At 37.8% G+C, this 17,712-nt stretch overlaps 1 protein-coding gene across 1 annotated transcript in view; it reads left to right on the top strand.

Annotated features, from left to right (window-relative positions):
• Nucleotides 1-17,712, top strand: part of RAB2A (RAB2A, member RAS oncogene family) — a 104,163-nt gene that overhangs the window by 47,791 nt on the left and 38,660 nt on the right. Inside the window, 3 exon segments of the mRNA NM_001133109.1 lie at nucleotides 4,706-4,773; nucleotides 16,886-16,968; nucleotides 17,401-17,493. Of these exon segments, the coding sequence (NP_001126581.1) occupies nucleotides 4,706-4,773; nucleotides 16,886-16,968; nucleotides 17,401-17,493 (244 nt within the window).

Consider the following 17,712-nt stretch of genomic DNA (forward strand, 5'->3'; position numbering starts at 1 on the left):
CGATCTCCTGACCTTGTGATCCGCCTGCCTCGGCCTCTCACATCTTTTTTTTCTATTTCATGAGGCAATATCATACTGTGGTAGTTACTGTAACTTTGTAGTGTACTTCATACCAATTGGTGTTCTTTCTTTCCCAAGTTTTCTTAATCATTCTTGTGCATTTGTTCTTCCAGATGGAACTTTGCCAAGTTGCTAGATTTTTAGTGAGGCTTTTAAATTTGAAAATAATTTTATTCAATATATGGGCTAATTTGGAGATAATATATGTTTTTACAGCATTGATTACCTGTTTATACACATGTTTTCATTTATTCAGACTTTCTTAAATGCTGTTCAGTAAAATTTTACAGTTTTGTTCATATAGGCTTTATGCTTTTTTAAGTTTGTTTTGAGATTTTATAGATTTTGTTGCTATTGTAAGTAAATTTTTTTCATCATTGTTAAATTATTTTGCATGTTCTAGGTAGACTGTTTAGTCCTATCTGTAAGCTATAATTTTTTCCTAAGCCAAAATCTGTTTATCTTAGTTTTGTTACTCTAATTTTTGACCAAAGTCTCTAGAATAATTTCCAAATTGAAAATATTATAATATTTTTCTCAGTATAATTTGAATTATTCTAGTGTTTTACCATTAAATATGGTGTTTGCTGTTTTGTTTTACATAGAAAATTGAGGACATTACTTTTTGTATTTAGTTTTCCTTTATTTCTAGAATTAGGAAAAATCAGGCCACCTTCCCTCAAGTCTCCATTTTGAACTTCTGCAGTGTCTAGGTTCCAGGAACAGGAATGGGGGATAGGAGTCCATATGTTACCATGCTGGTAAGGAAGGCTGTTTGCTCTACATCTAGCTGTGCTCTTTGCTTAGCACCCCACCTAGTACCACAGCAGCCTGGAAGTTCTAGCCTTGACATTACAAGGAGACCTGAATGGGCATGCCCCAGCCTTACTTAGGTAAGGAGCCACATTCTGCCTCTGCACATATCTGTACCAGTGATTACCTGGCTCTGACAGATGGTCCTTTCTCACAGGGGCTGTCATCATTAGTCATGCGGGTGGTAGTTTAGACATTCTAGTGCATAATATGGAATAATAATAATTATACCTGACATATTAAATACTTACTGTGTGCCAGGCACTGTTCTATTTTATATGTAATCATCCTTTTAATCTTAAAAAAAAATCTCATGAGATAGGTATTATGAATACCATTTTACAGATGAGAAAACTAAGACAAAGAAGGGGCTTAATAACTTGCCCAGGGTCACACAACCTAGTAGATATTGATTATGAATGCTCAGTAAATGATGCAAGGATGACAACGATTGGAGACAATTAGAAAGTGTACCTATTCAGAGTATTTGATTGTGGAAGGTTGGAAGTGAATAACATATCTGAGAAAATAAGCATCGCTCCCTAACAATGTCAGGTAAATAAGGTCTTGACTTTGACTCCACAGAAATTTATCTAGCAGCCAAATTGACTGTTAATTGAAAATGGATCTGGAAAGAGGGTGTCAAAGGCATAGAGAATAACAGTTTATCACATTAAAAAAAAGAGAAGGAAACCTTTCTAAATGAGATTCTCAAGCTTGTATACATCTAAGGAAAATGATTTTAAAATGTTAATATTCCAGAGAAGAAATCAAGTTTTTGGTTTCTATATTTGTTTCTGAGGCTTCCAAGAGACTAGGATTCAGTATTTTCATTTGCCACATAGAATTAAAGGGTAATTGGACCCAGTTATGGGAAGGTAAATGGGAAAGAGTTATATTTCTGAAGCTGAAATTAAAGTGTGTTTGTTTTTGCTTTGATAGGAAAATAGAAATCATAGTTTTTCAGTAATCAACAACACTTGTCAATTTTTCCTTTTGTGATGTGTATTTTTTTCCCACCAGCATTTTTTAATCTCATGACTAAATATAATACAATAGCCTTTTAACTGGTCTCTTCGTTTCTTGTTTTTGTTTGTTTGTTTGTTTGTTTTTAAATTATCCATCCTGACCTGGTTGATAAGTGAAGTTAAAATGTCTATTGTATTATGACATATTCCTGGTTTAGAAACATTCTTGATGTTTACTTAACAGGTTTATTTAAAATTGGATGTATTTTTAGAGGCAAAATCTTTGTTTAAATATTTTAAGCTTCATGACTTCTGTCTGCTTACTTTATTAATTGTTTTTGTTTTTGTTTTTTGAGATGAGGTCTCACTCTGTCACCCAGGCTGGAAAGCAGTGGCACGATCATGGCTCACTGCAGCCTGGAGTTCCCAGGCTCAAGTGATCCTTCCCCACTTCAGCCTCCCAAGTAGCTGGGACCACAGGCACATGCCACCATACCTGGCTATTTTTTTAATTTTTCATAGAGACTGGGTCTCCCTATATTGTCCAGGCTAGTTTCAAATTCCTGGGCTCAAGCGATCCTCCTGTCTCAGCCTCTCAAAGTGTGGGATTACAGGCCACACTGAGCCACTGGGCCTAGCTGATCTGCTTAATTTGAATAAAGAGACAAACTTACTAGAACCCAATTCTAGCTAAGGTAAGCAAAGGGAATATTCTAGAATGTCTGTAGTTATATATGGAACCTACGGTAAGTTGGAAACTTGGTCTTGGCATTGGGCAGGAACAAAGCATCTTGGAGGCCAGGAAGCAGAAACTGTTAAGAGCTATCCTGCAGCAGGAGCAGTTGTGTTAGCTTCTCATCTGCTCGGGTGGAATGGTCACAAGTCAGTTTCCGTATCTTTAGCCCTCTGCCCAAGATATCAATTCCAGAGAGGGAGCGTCTGCTTGATATTGCTAGCCTTGCCTTTCTTACCTGCTCACCCTTGGTATCAGCAGCATTGATGGGTCTGTTTCTAGTTTGTAGTTGTTTTTTGTTAAATTTGACATTATGAGCAATGTAGATAGTTTTGGATTGTGCTTAAAAGCCAGCCCATCCCTGACACTGGAAGGAAAAATAAAATTTTTCTCTCTCTTTCTCATTTGTAGGTAGAAACAGTAAATTCATGAAAAAGCCTCTACTCTGTCTGATATCTCGCTGACATGTAGAATTTTGTGTTTCAGTATATTCCTTTTCAGTACTATTTCAAAGAGCATCTGTATCTTACTTAGCAGCTGGTTTCTTCCCTCAACTAATTTCATTTTTCATGTCATTAATGGGTTTTGTGTATGTCCCTACCCTGTGGTACAGAACAGATGTGAATATATATATTCATATAGATACATTATGAATCTATATGCGTATGTAGATGCATATATATGTAAACACTGTAATGGTTTTATGTGGCATAATTTTTCAATTTTTCATTTTTCAGTCTGATACATCATGACTCCTGGATCACTTTTCTCTAGCTTTCCTGTATTTCTGAGCCTGAGAAACATAAACATTATCTTAGTTTCTTGGTATTCATTAGGCCTGTGGGATGGAATAAGTATAATGTAGAGTAAAAGCTCATCAGGTTTTATGTCATGGGACAAATTACCTTTGTTTCTCACCCTTCTAATCACAGTTGGAGTGTTATGGGAGATGCTGAACTGGAATTCTGACGTTGGGCAGTGTGCTCTTCTCTGGGAAACTAGAAGTTGTTTTTCTGCCAGGATGACATTTGGTTTCTGGGGATCATGTGTGTCGTCCCTTCACCCTGACTCTGATCTAAATACTGATTGAACATACTCTAGGCAGTAATGATTTGATATAAGAGATATACTACTTTCAGAGTTGTCTTCACAACTGTTTGCCCTTCTGAAATTATCCCCTATTTTTCTACTCCTATTTTGATGATTGAATGAGTGCTTACCAAAGATGATAAATGCAAGTTAAAAGCCAAAGTAGTAAACTTGTAAGTGTGAAGTCTGTGTTCCCTTTGACCTGTAATCCTATTTCTTATAATTTGCCTAAAATTATAGTAAGTTGAAAAATGTATGCAGAAAGTTCATTTCAGCATTCACTATTTAGTGAAAATAGGAGAACAACCTAAATCTGTAGCAATAAAGTACCAAATTAGTAAATTATCTGTACACAAAAGAATATTATGCAGACATCAAAAATAATGCCATAGTTTTATGTTTATTGATTTGCAAGGATGCTTGTGATACAGAATAATGTCTGTGATGTATTATTAAATAAAAAGCAAATTGCAGAGCAGCATTTATATGTTCCCATTTGTGCAGAATTGTATACTTATTTCTGCATGTGTATTCATGGAGCACTGTCTGGGAAGTATGTTAAAACATTGGTTATAGCTAGTGGCAGATTTGGAGATTTCTTTCCTTGCTAATTATTCATGGTTGGAACCAATACTATGATATTGAAATATATCTATCCCTTTTAGTGATTTTTATACCATATTAATGTAATTTTTAAGAAATTTTAATATTTAACATTTGTGATTAATAATTATGGCTCTTGGATCTCTTTTTTAATTTTTATGTTACTGAGCCTGCAAAACGTGAAGACCACAGTTGGTTTCTAATATTGACTCTGCCACATTTCAGTATCTTAGTATTTTAATTATGTCCTTAGTTTATGTCTTATTAGCACCTCTTCCTTAGCTTATATGTTTTCTAAGTATAGGAGCTGCATTTGTTAAAGTCGATCTGTATATTACCTAGCATAGCATGTCTTGGAAGTAAACATTCTGTTTTTAATCCTTGAAAGTGAGATATATTCCCACTAATTTTGTAACAAATCATTTCCTGCTCTATTTAGGTGTAGAGTTCGGTGCTCGAATGATAACTATTGATGGGAAACAGATAAAACTTCAGATATGGGATACGGTAAGTATAGGAAAAGTGCACTGTATGATCTAAGTAAAGTTATTTTATGAAAGTACATTGTACATTTGTTTTAATGTTATTATATGCCTGTTATGATTTGTTAGACACTGACTTCCTGCAACCGTGAGATGAAATGTAGTGCTGGAGTAGACTGGTTTTTCTTACGCACTATTTTCAATAGATGGGCCCTGGGTGTTGGTGTTAGTGAGCATATCTGAGTGAATGCTCACGTTATGTGGTCTAAATTGAAATGCTCTAGAAACTGTATTTTTAAGAGAAACAATCAGCATGTCTCAAGTACACATAGGAAGTAAAATAAGAATATCAGTATTATACAATAACTTATTCTTCGGGCTTATTATTTTAAATGTTTTAGTCCTAACAACTTGAAGTCACGTTCTCTTAATCCAGTATCCTAATTCTGTCATACCCTTGTTCATTGAGTACCTATTATATGTCATACAATATTGTTTTTAATGGTGATTCCTCATCTGAACCACAATATACAGAAAATGATTTGAGTGACTATTTTCTGTATTCTCCCATGTTAGATGCATAAAAGTGAAGTTACTGTATTATATACATTGGGTGCCTTAAGGTAGCAATTTTCAAACCATTTTGTTTCAGAACTGCTTTATACGTTTAAAAATTAATGAAGACCCCCCCCCAAAGAGCTTTAGCTTATATGGCTTAAAGGTATTAATATTTACCATATTAGAAATTAAAAATGAGAAACTTATCAAATATTCAATCATTAATTCATTTTAAATTAATAAATTACTTGTTAGGGTAAATAATACAATTGTAATGGACACTGTATTTTTCCAAAACAAACAACTACATTTTTTCTAGTGAGACTAGTGATATCTGTCTGCTTAATAGAAGACACTGGATTCTCATATCTGCTTCTGCACTGAGCCTTACATATGTTGTTTAATTGAAGTATATTAAGAAAATCCAGCCTCACACAAATAGTCAGTTGGGAAATGGAGGACCACATGGACCCTTAAAGTCTGAGGAATTACCAGGATCCTGGGATCACACTTTGAGAACCACTGCTTTGGGCATTAGGAGTTAATTCTTCACAGAACCCCAGTTGAGAAAACCTGAAAGGTCTCCTGTTGTGTCAAAGACCATATTCTCTAAACCAGTAAATGAGACATAAAAGAAGGGGGATTTAATCATCATATACCCGTGGCCTGTTTTTCTCCAGTCACTCAGTCTTAGTTTCTCACTTGTCATGTGTAGTAGCCATTGAAAGAAGGAACCTGAGAGAACATCCAGTCTCACAGACTGGATTCCCTAGACCAAGCAAGTTGCTGAAGGCTGCTGTGGGACCTGGGTTTCCTGATACTTCCTATGTGTCACAGTTGTCCCTTAAATGATAACCCTACATCTCTGTCTTGCCCTGTGCTTGAATTGTCCACTCGACTATGGGTTCTTGTGCTTTTTTGCCTCTTCTTCCTCAGTGAAGAGTCATACTTTTACTATTTCTCAGGTATTTCCCATGTGAGCCTAAAGCATCTCAAAACTTTTGATTTGCATTCTCTCAGGCAGCATCTCAAAACTGCATGGAAAAGAGGAAAATAAAGTACACAAAATCCCTTTTTTCCTAGAGATTTAAAATTAACAATCTCCAACCAAAAAGAAATATTTTCTACTTCTGTATTAAAAGAGTTTCTCTCTTCTTGTTTTTGAGACAGGGTCTCACTCTGTCACCCAGGCTGTATTGCAGTGGCGCAATCATAGCTCGCTGCAGCCTCGGACTCCTGGGCTCAAGCAGTCCTCCCACTTCAGTCTCCTGAATAGCTAGGACTACAGGCGTGCACCACCACACCCAGCTGAGTTACTGTCTCTTATTCAGAACTAATTTACATAAACTAAGTTACTCTTTTTAGCTGATAACCTTGTGTAACACACATCTTTGCATTGTGTAGTGTGAACCAGACTACTGTTATTCTTCAATAAACATATTTTTCATTCCTTATACTTTTGCATGAATACTTGCATTGCTTGAAGTGCCTTTTTTTTTTCTTTTCCATTTAAGGCAGCTAAGATGTCAGCTCTTTGGTGAAGCCTTTTTGACCCCCATCGGAATAACTTATTCTTCCTGTAATATTTTGTGCATATCTCTCTTGTAGTTCTGATCCCATTGTCGTAGCTTTTTGTTCACATTATCTACCCTTCTCAGAATAAGCATTATGAGAGAAGGATCCACCTATGTCTTATGCAGCTTTGTATCCTGCATTCTTAGCTTGGTGACTGATAATACAGTGTTTGGTAAATTTTACTGAATGAATGAATGGAGAATCTCATTCTGTCTAAGCAACTTGTAGGGTCACTGGATGTGCTCAGGAGATATCTACTAAAGTACATGGTTTTGAAAAGGAAAGGTTAATATAGTAATGATAATTACGTGATATTTTAGGCATAAACCACTTCATTGTCTGTAGGTTATTTTAGTTTATTCACTTGTTCTTCTATTCTTAAAAGTAGTCCCTTAAATAATCTTTGTTTTTTGAAACTAGAGTAAGCCATTCATTTCCTAGTTGTCTGTTTTGTAGATTAACTCGTCATGCATTATTTTGATAGAAGCCGGGTTTTTTGTGGGTTTTTTTGTTTTTGTTTTTGTTTTTTCTTGAGTTGATTTCTTTGGACAACAATAAACTTGCAAAAGAAATCTAAAATAATTTCTTATGCTGGCCAGTATGAGAAAGGAAGAGAAGAAAAACCCTTGTTTGTGTTCCTTTAGGAGGGCAGAGGGCTCATTTTCTTTCCTCTATTTCTGAGAGACACTGTGGTCCCTTTAAAGACATCATAACATCCAAAAAAGAATTTGACCACTTCCAACTTCTACATGGAGAGCTCCCAGAACCAATGGCCTGTTCCAGATTTAAAGGACTGTTTAAAATAGTTTAACTTATTTCTTTTGGAGGTTGTTTCTTGAGTCTTTGTCTTACAGGTTTTCCTCTTCTGTTTTTTTTTTTTTTTTTTTGTGGGGGGGGTGTTTTGTTTTGTTTTTGGTTTTGAGACAGTGTCTTACTCTGTCGCGCAGGCTTGAGTGTAGTGGCATGATCACAGCTCACTGCAGCCTCAAACGCCTGGCCTCAAGCAATCCTTCCACCTCAGCCTCTTGAGTAGCTGGGAGTACACATGCATGCCACCATGTGCAGCTCATTTTTAAAATTTTTTGTAGAGATGGAGTCTCGTTATGTTTCCCAGGCTGGTCAGGCTTTTCTGCTTTTCTCTTATTTTCCTTGACTTTCTTCTTTCTTTCATACCCAACTTCCAAAACTTTTTAATAAATGTAATCTAATACACATTAAGATTGGTCTCACACTTAGTTTATATCTGAGTGAAACGGGATTTTCCATACCATTAATGTTTTACAGTGTGTCTGTACATTTGGATAGCCAGTTGCATTTTTTGTAGCAAGGTTTATATCTATTCATGACCCAAGATGTTTACAAAACCATCCTAGAGTCCTTCTAGGGAAAATTAGCCAAATGTTATTATTTGTTTTATCAGCCTTATAGAAATGAAGTTTTCTTAGTATCTTAGGATATTTGTCTTTTTTTTTTTTTTTGAGACGGTGTTTCACTCTTGTTGCCCAGGCTGGAGTGCAATGGTGCAATCTCAGCTCACCACAACCTCCGCCTCCTGGGTTCAAGCGATTCTCTTGCCTCAGCCTCCCAAGTAGCTGGGATTACAGGCATGCGCCACCACTCCTGGCAAATTTTGTATTTTTAGTAGAGATGGGGTTTCTCCATGTTGGTCAGGCTGGTCCCAAACTCCCGACCTCAGGTGGTCCATGCCTCAGCCTCCCAAAATGCTGGGATTACAGGTGTGAGCCACTGCACCTGGCCTACAGGATGTTTGTCATTTGTATCTTCAAAAAATTTAAGGAGTTTTCCTTGCAAAATTTTCACATCCACCACCTTTGCTTTCTTTTGCCAATAGTGAGAATAGCTGCCAGCAGATACTCCTTGGAGGACTGAAGGCCGTCAATCAGTTTCACAGCTGGAAACAGTGATAAGAGTCTATCAGTGCCTCCCTTAAAGCACTGACACTTGGCCCTTTACTGAGTTACTTTTCTTTCATTTATTAAAAGCGAAAGCCAAACTGTAAATATTCTTCTTCTGCCAGGGGAAGTCAAAGAGGAAACATACGTTGCCCCCGGTTTCTGTTCATTGGCAGAAAAAAGGCAGAGGTGTATTCTCACTGTTAGACCCTGGCCAGCCATTACTGCCTTGTTCTGCTCTTGTTCTTTTTCTCTTACTTTTTCTCTTGCCTTCTATCCCTCTTTCAGTTGCCTTCCAGCATATCCAAATACATTTGATTTCCCAGCCTCTCCAAAAAAAATTGTAATATGGATGTTTTAGTTAAGTTCATTTATCCACTCAGCTTCCCTAGAAATATTCCTATTTTACATGTCTTATATCAAGTCAGTGAAACTTTTGACCAAATTATATGAAAACTAACATGCTAAAAGTTTCTTCTCAGCAAATCACAGGCATTTTTTTTCTCCTTTGAAAAACATGTTACTTTATACCCTTGACGTATTATTTCTAAAAATTGAATATTATTTTGTTTCAATGCATCAGTAAGGATGGATGACCAGATGCAGTGAGCCAGGGAGAGGACCTGGAACCCTGAGGGCTGGAAACAATCCTGCCTCCACTTCTGCCTTTCCTCTCTGCTCCCACTACTGTCACTTCCTCCCTCTCCCCCACCATCCCTCAAGCCGAGAGTTGAGGGGCTTAGAGCTCCAACTGTTCTGCCTACTTAGGCAGCAATTCATCGACATTTTTTTTGAACAACTACAGGGACAGGAAACTGTCTTAGACATTTCATTGTACTTTAGCAATTACCTCCCACCTGTGGTCTCCAGTTTTCCTTACATGGCAGCACTAAAAGAATCTGACATCGGTGATCATATCCTATTTTATCCTTTTTTTTTTTCTCGTTTTTTGAGACAGGATCTTGCCCTGTTGCCCAGGCTGGAGTGCAGTAGTGTGATCACAGCTCACCACAGCCTCCACCTCTCAGGCTCAAGTGATCCTCTCACCTCAGCTTCCCTAGTACCTGGGACTACAGGCACACACCACCACTCCCAGCTAATTTTTTTTTAATTTTGTAGAGACGGGATTTTGCCATGTTCCCAAGGCTGGTCAGAAACTCGTGGGCTCAAGCAGTCTGCCCACCTTGGCCTCCCAAAGTGCTGGGGTTACAGTGTGAGCCACTGCGCCCAGCTAAGCCTTTTTTCCAAAGTAAATATCCTCAAATTTTTTAAAGCATTCAACTTGTGCTGTTTTTTCTAGGTATTTCCACCCATTGTTACTTTTCTCAAGATCCCACAACTAACTAGTGCAGGTTGACTTTTTCACCACCCTTGCTGTGGACACTAAGACAGCCTAAAAATCACTTTGATTCTTACTGATCTTACTGTCACCTGGAATAGAAGTTTTGTACATGCATGTAGATTTCAAAATATTTCCTCTCAATGATAGCAGTTCCTTGAAAGAGGTCTAAATTTTTTTTTTTTTTTTTTGAGACGGAGTCTCGCTCTGTCGCCCAGGCTGGAGTGCAGTGGCGCGATCTCGGCTCACTGCAAGCTTCGCCTCCCGGGTTCACGCCATTCTCCTGCCCCAACCTCCTGAGTGGCTGGGACTACAGGTGCCCACCACCATGCCCGGCTAATTTTTTTTTTTTTTTTTTTTTTTTTGTATTTTTAGTAGAGACGGGGTTTCACCAAGTTAGCCAGGATGATCTCGACCTCCTGACCTCATGGTCCACCCGCCTCGGCCTCCCAAAGTACTGGATTACAGGCGTGAGCCACCGTGCCCAGCCGAGGTCTAAATTTTTAAGTTGAGTCTTTTAAGTAAAGTACCTGAGATTTAATGCTTGGGCAAGGGACAGTTTATTTGGCTGTTTAGAAATCCTTCTTTCCTTCTTTTGGTTCTCATCTGTGTTCTACATAGCTGGAGCTGTTTGATAAATAACTAGCAATGCAAGTAAGAGAAGTATTACTGTAATATTGATTCTCACAAATCTTAATTTTCTCACTTTATTGGCTCTTTGGGATCAAGCCAGGTAACATATTTGAGTGCCTACTATAAATATAGTTTAGTACTCTGAGTTGAAGCTATCCGTCAAGGATAACTGAAGAGGAAAAAAGATAAGCATTTGAGTAGTATGTTCATTGTATCTAATCAATAGTATTAAAACCAAATGACCACATGAAAGTGCTTTTGGATTTGTGAGGAGAAAAGGATAACTATGGGCTGTGGTAGACAGGCTTTCCCAGCTTTGTGAAAGAATTAGGGGCTTGAGCTGGTCCTCAAAGGAAATGGAAATTGGATAGGTGGAGAGAGAAGAAAATAGTTTTTCAGGCAAGGAGTTAAGCAGAGGCACAAAGGCAGGAATTTTCAGACTATAGACAAGATATCAGTAGCAAAAAATGGACTTCTATGAACAAGACTTTGATTGAATAAGAAAAAATTCTTGTGAGACAAGTAGAGGTCTGATTCTCAAGAGCTTAGGACTTTAATTCAGGATATTTAGAGATTTTTGAACTATAGCTTAATATAATATGTATAAAGTTATATTTTATGGGAGTAGAAGAGGAAGAAGAGGTAAACATTACTATTAGTTGCCAGCCTGGTTACTACAAATACTGCTATTCATCAAAAGACTCAGATGCATGGGAAAGCCAGTTTAAGGGATTCTTTATCTGGCAGTTAGAAATAAGTTTTAAAATTATGGTGCAAAGGATCAATTTTGATTTAGCAATCCTCACATGAAAGATGAAGGTGTAAGACTTCTTTTGCACAAATGTTCCATGACTCTGATTTAATATTAAGCATCACTAAACATGAGCATGTTTTTATCTCTTAGGCAGACTTGTTCTGCTCTACTTTTTTGCATCTCTGAGTATTTTGTGAATGGTTTTTTTTGTTGTTTTGTTTTGTTTTTGAGACAGTCCAGCTCTGTCACCCAGGCTAGAGTGCAGTGGCACAATCTCAGCTCACTGCAGCCTCCGCCTCCTGGGTTCAAGTGATTCTCTTGCCTCAGCCTCCAGAATAGCTGGGATTACAGGCACATGCCACCACGCCTGGCTAATTTTTGTATTTTTTGTGGATGGGGTTTCACCATGTTGGCCAGGCTGGTCTCGAACTCCTGACCTCAGGTGATCCATCCGCTTTGGCTTCCCAAAGTGCTGGGATTACAGGTGTGAGCCACCACACCCAGCTAATCTTGTGGATTTTTAAATAAATCTAACAGTTATATTGTGAGCCAAGAGAACTTACTGTCCACTCTGGCCACTCCACCCCAAGTTTGTTTTGTGGTGCTGTTCACTTAGGCAATCATTCCTGTTTGACTAAATGTGTTTTTCTTTACACGCTAAGCTAATATTAGGAATCTCTTACTATTAAATACAAAGAATTTTGTATCCTGTTTGGTTTCAAGCTTCCAAAATCCCTTTTAACCAATAGTTTATAGTGAAGAGGATCAAACACAACATTTATAATTCCTAAGTTAAATTTTTTTTTTTTTTTTGAGATGGAGTCTCGCTCTGTCACCCAGGCTGGAGTGCAGTGGCGCAATCTCGACTCACTGCAAGCTCCGCCTCCTGGGTTCACGCCATTCTCCTGCCTCAGCCTCCCGAGTAGCTGGGACTACAGGTGCCCGCCACCACGCCCGGCTAATTTTTTGTATTTTTAGTAGAGACGGGGTTTCACTGTGTTAGCCGGGATGGTCTCAATCTCTTGACTTCGTAATATGCCTGCCTTGGCCTCCCAAAGTGCTGGGATTACAGGCGTGAACCACTGCGCCTGGCCCTAGGTTAACATTTTTGTTTCACTTAAAACAATATAGGTCAATCCGAGTTTGGTTAGGTATATGTTAAAGTATTTTTTTTTTTTTTGAGACAGTCTCACTCTGTTGCCCATGCTAGAGTGCAATGGCACGATCTCAGCTCACTGTAACCTCCGCCTCCTGGCTTCAAGTGATTCTCCTGCCCCAGCCTCCCAAGTAGCTGGGATTACAGGTGTGTGCCACCACACCTGGCTAATTTTTGTATTTTTTACTAGAGACTGGGTTTCACCAGTTGGTCAGGCTGGTCTTGAACGTGATCTGCCTGCCTCGGCCTCCCAAAGTGCTGAGATTACAGGCGTGAGCCACTGCGCCCAGCCTAAAGTACTTTTTAAAAATCAAATTACTTTGCTTTAATATGTCAAGGTAGTTAATCTTTGGGCTAACTTTATGCGGTTAGTTGTTATATAACAGTTTATTTATAGTTAGAGAACCCATAATAAAAAAAAAAAAACTTCACTGGGCAAGATTTATTTCAAGGCTACCAATATCGTTACCAAAGAGAATAGGCCAGAGTTGTGATGGTTTTCAGATAAGTAAGGTCTCAAGAATTTGTAAACTATTCTGAACACTCATCTTTATTTATTATAAAATAATCATAGATCTTAAGATGCATAGCTACAGTCATAGTCTTCAGTGGTAATTGTGTTTTTTTATTTGCTTGAGCTTTTGTTTAATGTTGTAGTGGGCAGAAGTCTAGATTCAAATGTATTGTGTAAGTTATTTCCATATTGGAATGTGTTTTGTTCTTTGCAAAACAGTTCAGAAAGAATGAGAATGGTTATAAAAGTTTGCTTTTCTCCTTTTCCTAAATTTATTTTGTCTTTTACTCTTTACTGTCTCTTATCTAGGCTCTAAACTGGAAGTTGTAGATCTTATAGTAGTGCTTTTCTAGCAATGTGTTCATTTTAATTCATCCCACAGAATGTCCCTGGAGAGATTGGTTTAAAGGACTTTTGCCTTTGCTTGATGATCAGCCATGGGCGATATTAGAGCTATAAACCTGATTTTTATTTTGAACTAATAAAATATGTGTCTTTTTTGTATTACAGTAGTTCCTTCTTATCCATGAGGAATAGATGCTAACACCCTCAGTAGATGCCTGAAATTGCAGATAGTGCTGAACTCTATATATACTAGTTTTTCGATCCCATAACAGAGACGGCTACAGTTTACGCATCCCTAATTTGAAAATCCCAAACTTCTTGAGCTTTCACATGACACTCAGAGGAGATGCTCTTTGGTGCATTTTGGATTTTAGTTTTCAGGTTAGGGATGCTCAACTGATAAGTATAATGCAAGTATTCTAAAATCAGAAACACTTCTGGTTCAAAGCATTTCAGAGAAGGAGTGCTCAACCTGTACTAAGTGACTACCAGGCAGGTAGTGTAGTGTATACAGTGAAGATAGGCTGGACAAAGGGATGATTCACATCCCCAGCAGGAGGAGCAGCAGGATAGTGGGAGACTTTTATCACACTACTCAGAAGAGTGTACAATTTAAAACTTAGGAATTATTATTTCTGGACTTTTCCATTTAATATTTTCAGACTGCAGTTGACCACCAATAACTGAAACCTTAGAAAGCAAAACCTCACATAAGGGGGAATTACTGTACCTAACACAGAGTCCTTTCTTGGTACATAGGATTTACAGTGAAATTAATCCCTAAAGATCTAGTCCTTAGTTTTTCTGTGCTAAGCAGTTAAAGAAGATATTTCCTGCCATTGTGCCTTCAGAACAGTGAATTTGGCTGGGAACAGTGGCCCACACCTGTAACCCCAGCACTTTTAGGAGACCAAGGCAGGTTGATTGCTTAAAGCTCAGTAGTCTGAGACCACCCTGGGCAACATGGTGAAACCTGGTCTCTATAAAAAAATAAAAAATAATAAATTTTAAAAAACAATGAATTTAAAATAAAAACAAAGTATCTTCTAGTTTTTTGTTGTTTTGTTGTTGTTGTTGTTGTTGTTTTTCTCTTTTCTTTTTTTTTTTTTAAAGACACAGGACCTCATCTGTTGCCCAGGCTGGAGTACAATGGTGTGATTGTAGCTCACTGTAGCCTTGAACTCCTGGGCTCAAGTGATCCTCCTGCTTCAGCCTCCCAAGTAGCTAGGACTGCACATGTGAACCACAACACTCAGCTAATTTTTAAAATTTTTTTGTAGAGATGGGGTCTCGCCATGTTAGCCAGGCTGGTTTTGAACTCCTGACCTTAAGCAATACTCCTGCCTCAGCCTCCCAAAGTGGCATGAGCCATTATACCCAGCTGTCTTCAGTTTAACCTAAGCTATGTAAAATGATTTGGCTATTTTTATAGCCCTTTTATGTGATGGCTTTCTCACTGTCTAATTTAGCATGACATTATTCTAACTGCCGAAATTGCGTACCCAAGAGAGGGTCTAATTGTTAGTTTCCACATAGGAGAAGTTATTTTCATTGAATCTTAGCACGTTAGGATTTACAGATGTCCACTCAGCTATGTGGGATGGAGTACTGATTATTTTATGCATATAACTAAGACATTAGGATTTCTTCTTTCACTTTTTTGTTCTTTTTTTGTTTTTGTTTTTGGAGACAAGGTGTTGCTCTGTTAGCAAGACTGAAGTACAGTGGTGCAATTACATCTCACTGCAGCCTCCTCACCTGGGCTCCGATGATCCTCCTACCTCAGCCTCCCAAGTAGCTGGGGCATGCCACCACACTTGGCTAATTTTTGTATTTTTGGTAGAGATGGGGTTTTGCCATGTTGCCCAGGCTGGTCTTAACCCATTTATGGAGGAGGTTGCAAATTTTTTTTGTGAAAAATCAGACCTTGGTAGTGACCTTGAGCAGTAGGATATAAATAACTCCCACAGCTTAGCATTCCAATAATGGAACACTAGGCATAAATGGGTTAAACTCCCAGGCTCAAGCGATCCACCAGTCATGGCCTCCTAAAGTGCTGGGACTGCATGCGTGAGCCACCATGCCCAGCCTATTTTTCCACTTTTTAACTCAACAGGCTTTCTCTGAATGCTTGCTATGTGCCGGACCCAGTGCCTAGCATACACTTAGTCACATGCAGGGGGTGGGGGATGGGGGAGGGAGGGAGTATAGAGGAAGGAACAACAAGAGCAAGGTGTTGTAGAGTGTTGAGTGTTAAACAGGGTAGAATATGAGCCGTCCATGCGCATTCTGAGGGTGGGAAGGGCTAAATATTTACATTGCAAGATCAGAACTCAGAACGTGTAAACATCAATATTTTTCAAGTTAGGGGATTTTGAATATAAAAATCGTTAAAATTGGCTTTACATTTACTTAATTAAAATGCTTATGTTTTTGCAAAAGTAGAAAAAGAAGGGATTAAAAATGAAAAATAACTTCTTATAAGAGCTGTCTTGGTTTTAAACTCAGACACAACAGTCACATTCCTCCCCAGCAATTCTTAAAAAAACAGAAATTAGTACCATGAGTAAAAGAGAAATTACCTAGCTTTGCATAATCTCTTGTGTCTGTTTCACAAGTGGATATAAAGATGACTTTTACATCCTGTTGCCTTTTGACAAGCATTATATATCAAATACAGAGAAAATTGATTAAGTGTGGAGAAAAAAACTTATATAAATTAAATTCAGAACCATTTTGTTTTTCATAATAAAATGATTGCTCAAAGCATTCCATTTGATGACTGTTGAAAGCTCACTGCAGTTTATGATATAACTGATAAAATCTGCATCCTTGGCCTTCCAACAACCTTTACACCAGCAGATGGTGGGCGTAAAGATGTCATTCATCATTTATTTACAATGGGCTTTATTTATTCTAGTGTCAACAGCTGCCCCAGGGAGTGGGTTATTGAATTCAAATGTGCGGCTCTGGGTTATTTGCTTCCTTTCAAATTTGTCTTCAGAGCTTAGTTGCTAGGAGTCCATTCTGTCCTTTAATAATGATTCGTGTATTGTGAAGCCATTCAGTAAATTGGGTTGTCAGGGATTGCCAAAAAGGGTTTAGAGGTCTTGCGGGGTGGGGAGGTTGCAGGAGCGACTACATGTGCACTACATGTGCGTCTCGTTGACTTGAGCAATCTTGAGCAATAGTGGTATTTTGTAATTTTTTCCTAAGACTGGTGAAGTTAAGTTTTCTTCTCTCTTTTTATGCACTCCTTCCCTACCTGCTCTTATTCTGTATATGAATAATATGAAAATGTAGAGGACATTGTATTAAAGGAAACTCTCCAACCTTTTCTTTCATCACAGGCAGGGCAAGAATCCTTTCGTTCCATCACAAGGTCGTATTACAGAGGTGCAGCAGGAGCTTTACTAGTTTACGATATTACACGGTGAGAACTTGAAAACTTTGCAATTCAGTAGTTGATACAGAGAATTTTTCTAAATAAATGTGGTTAACAGTAATGAAAGAATAGCTTAGCCTTTCTGCCCTGGCTACTCACCTTTAAAACTGCATCTTGAGTCCAGTTTAAATTTACTACAGAAACCTGCAACTGAATTGTTTTTCTTATTTGAATTAGCACCTTCAAATTGAAATTGGCAATATTATTTATTCATTGGAATTTTCTAAAATGTGGTTACATTTAATTTATAAACTGAAATGTGATCAGTGAACTCTAAACCCAGATATGGTGCTTAAAACTACTTCTCGTTACATAAGTGGATATGGCTAAAAGTGGTTCTCTTTAATAATATGTATATTGTTCATTGTATACTGAGGGAAATGCTTTGAACATAGTAATTAAATTATTATTTATGTTTAGGAGAGATACATTCAACCACTTGACAACCTGGTTAGAAGATGCCCGCCAGCATTCCAATTCCAACATGGTCATTATGCTTATTGGAAATAAAAGGTAAAAAGGCTAATTTAGAGCTCACATTGCATTAGTGATGAAGACTGTACTGTTTATTTGACTACTTTCCTTAACATTTGTTCAAATGTGAGTTACCAGCCTCTTAAATTATAAAATTTTGGAAATTCTAAGGTGTTTCTTTTGATTTTTAAAATGATGATAATAAGCTTTGTTGGAAATTATTACTGTTATTATTAGAAATAGTTTTTGTGTAAAGAA

Source organism: Pongo abelii, chromosome 7, assembly GCF_028885655.2.
Source record: "Pongo abelii isolate AG06213 chromosome 7, NHGRI_mPonAbe1-v2.0_pri, whole genome shotgun sequence".
NCBI lineage: Eukaryota > Metazoa > Chordata > Mammalia > Primates > Hominidae > Pongo > Pongo abelii.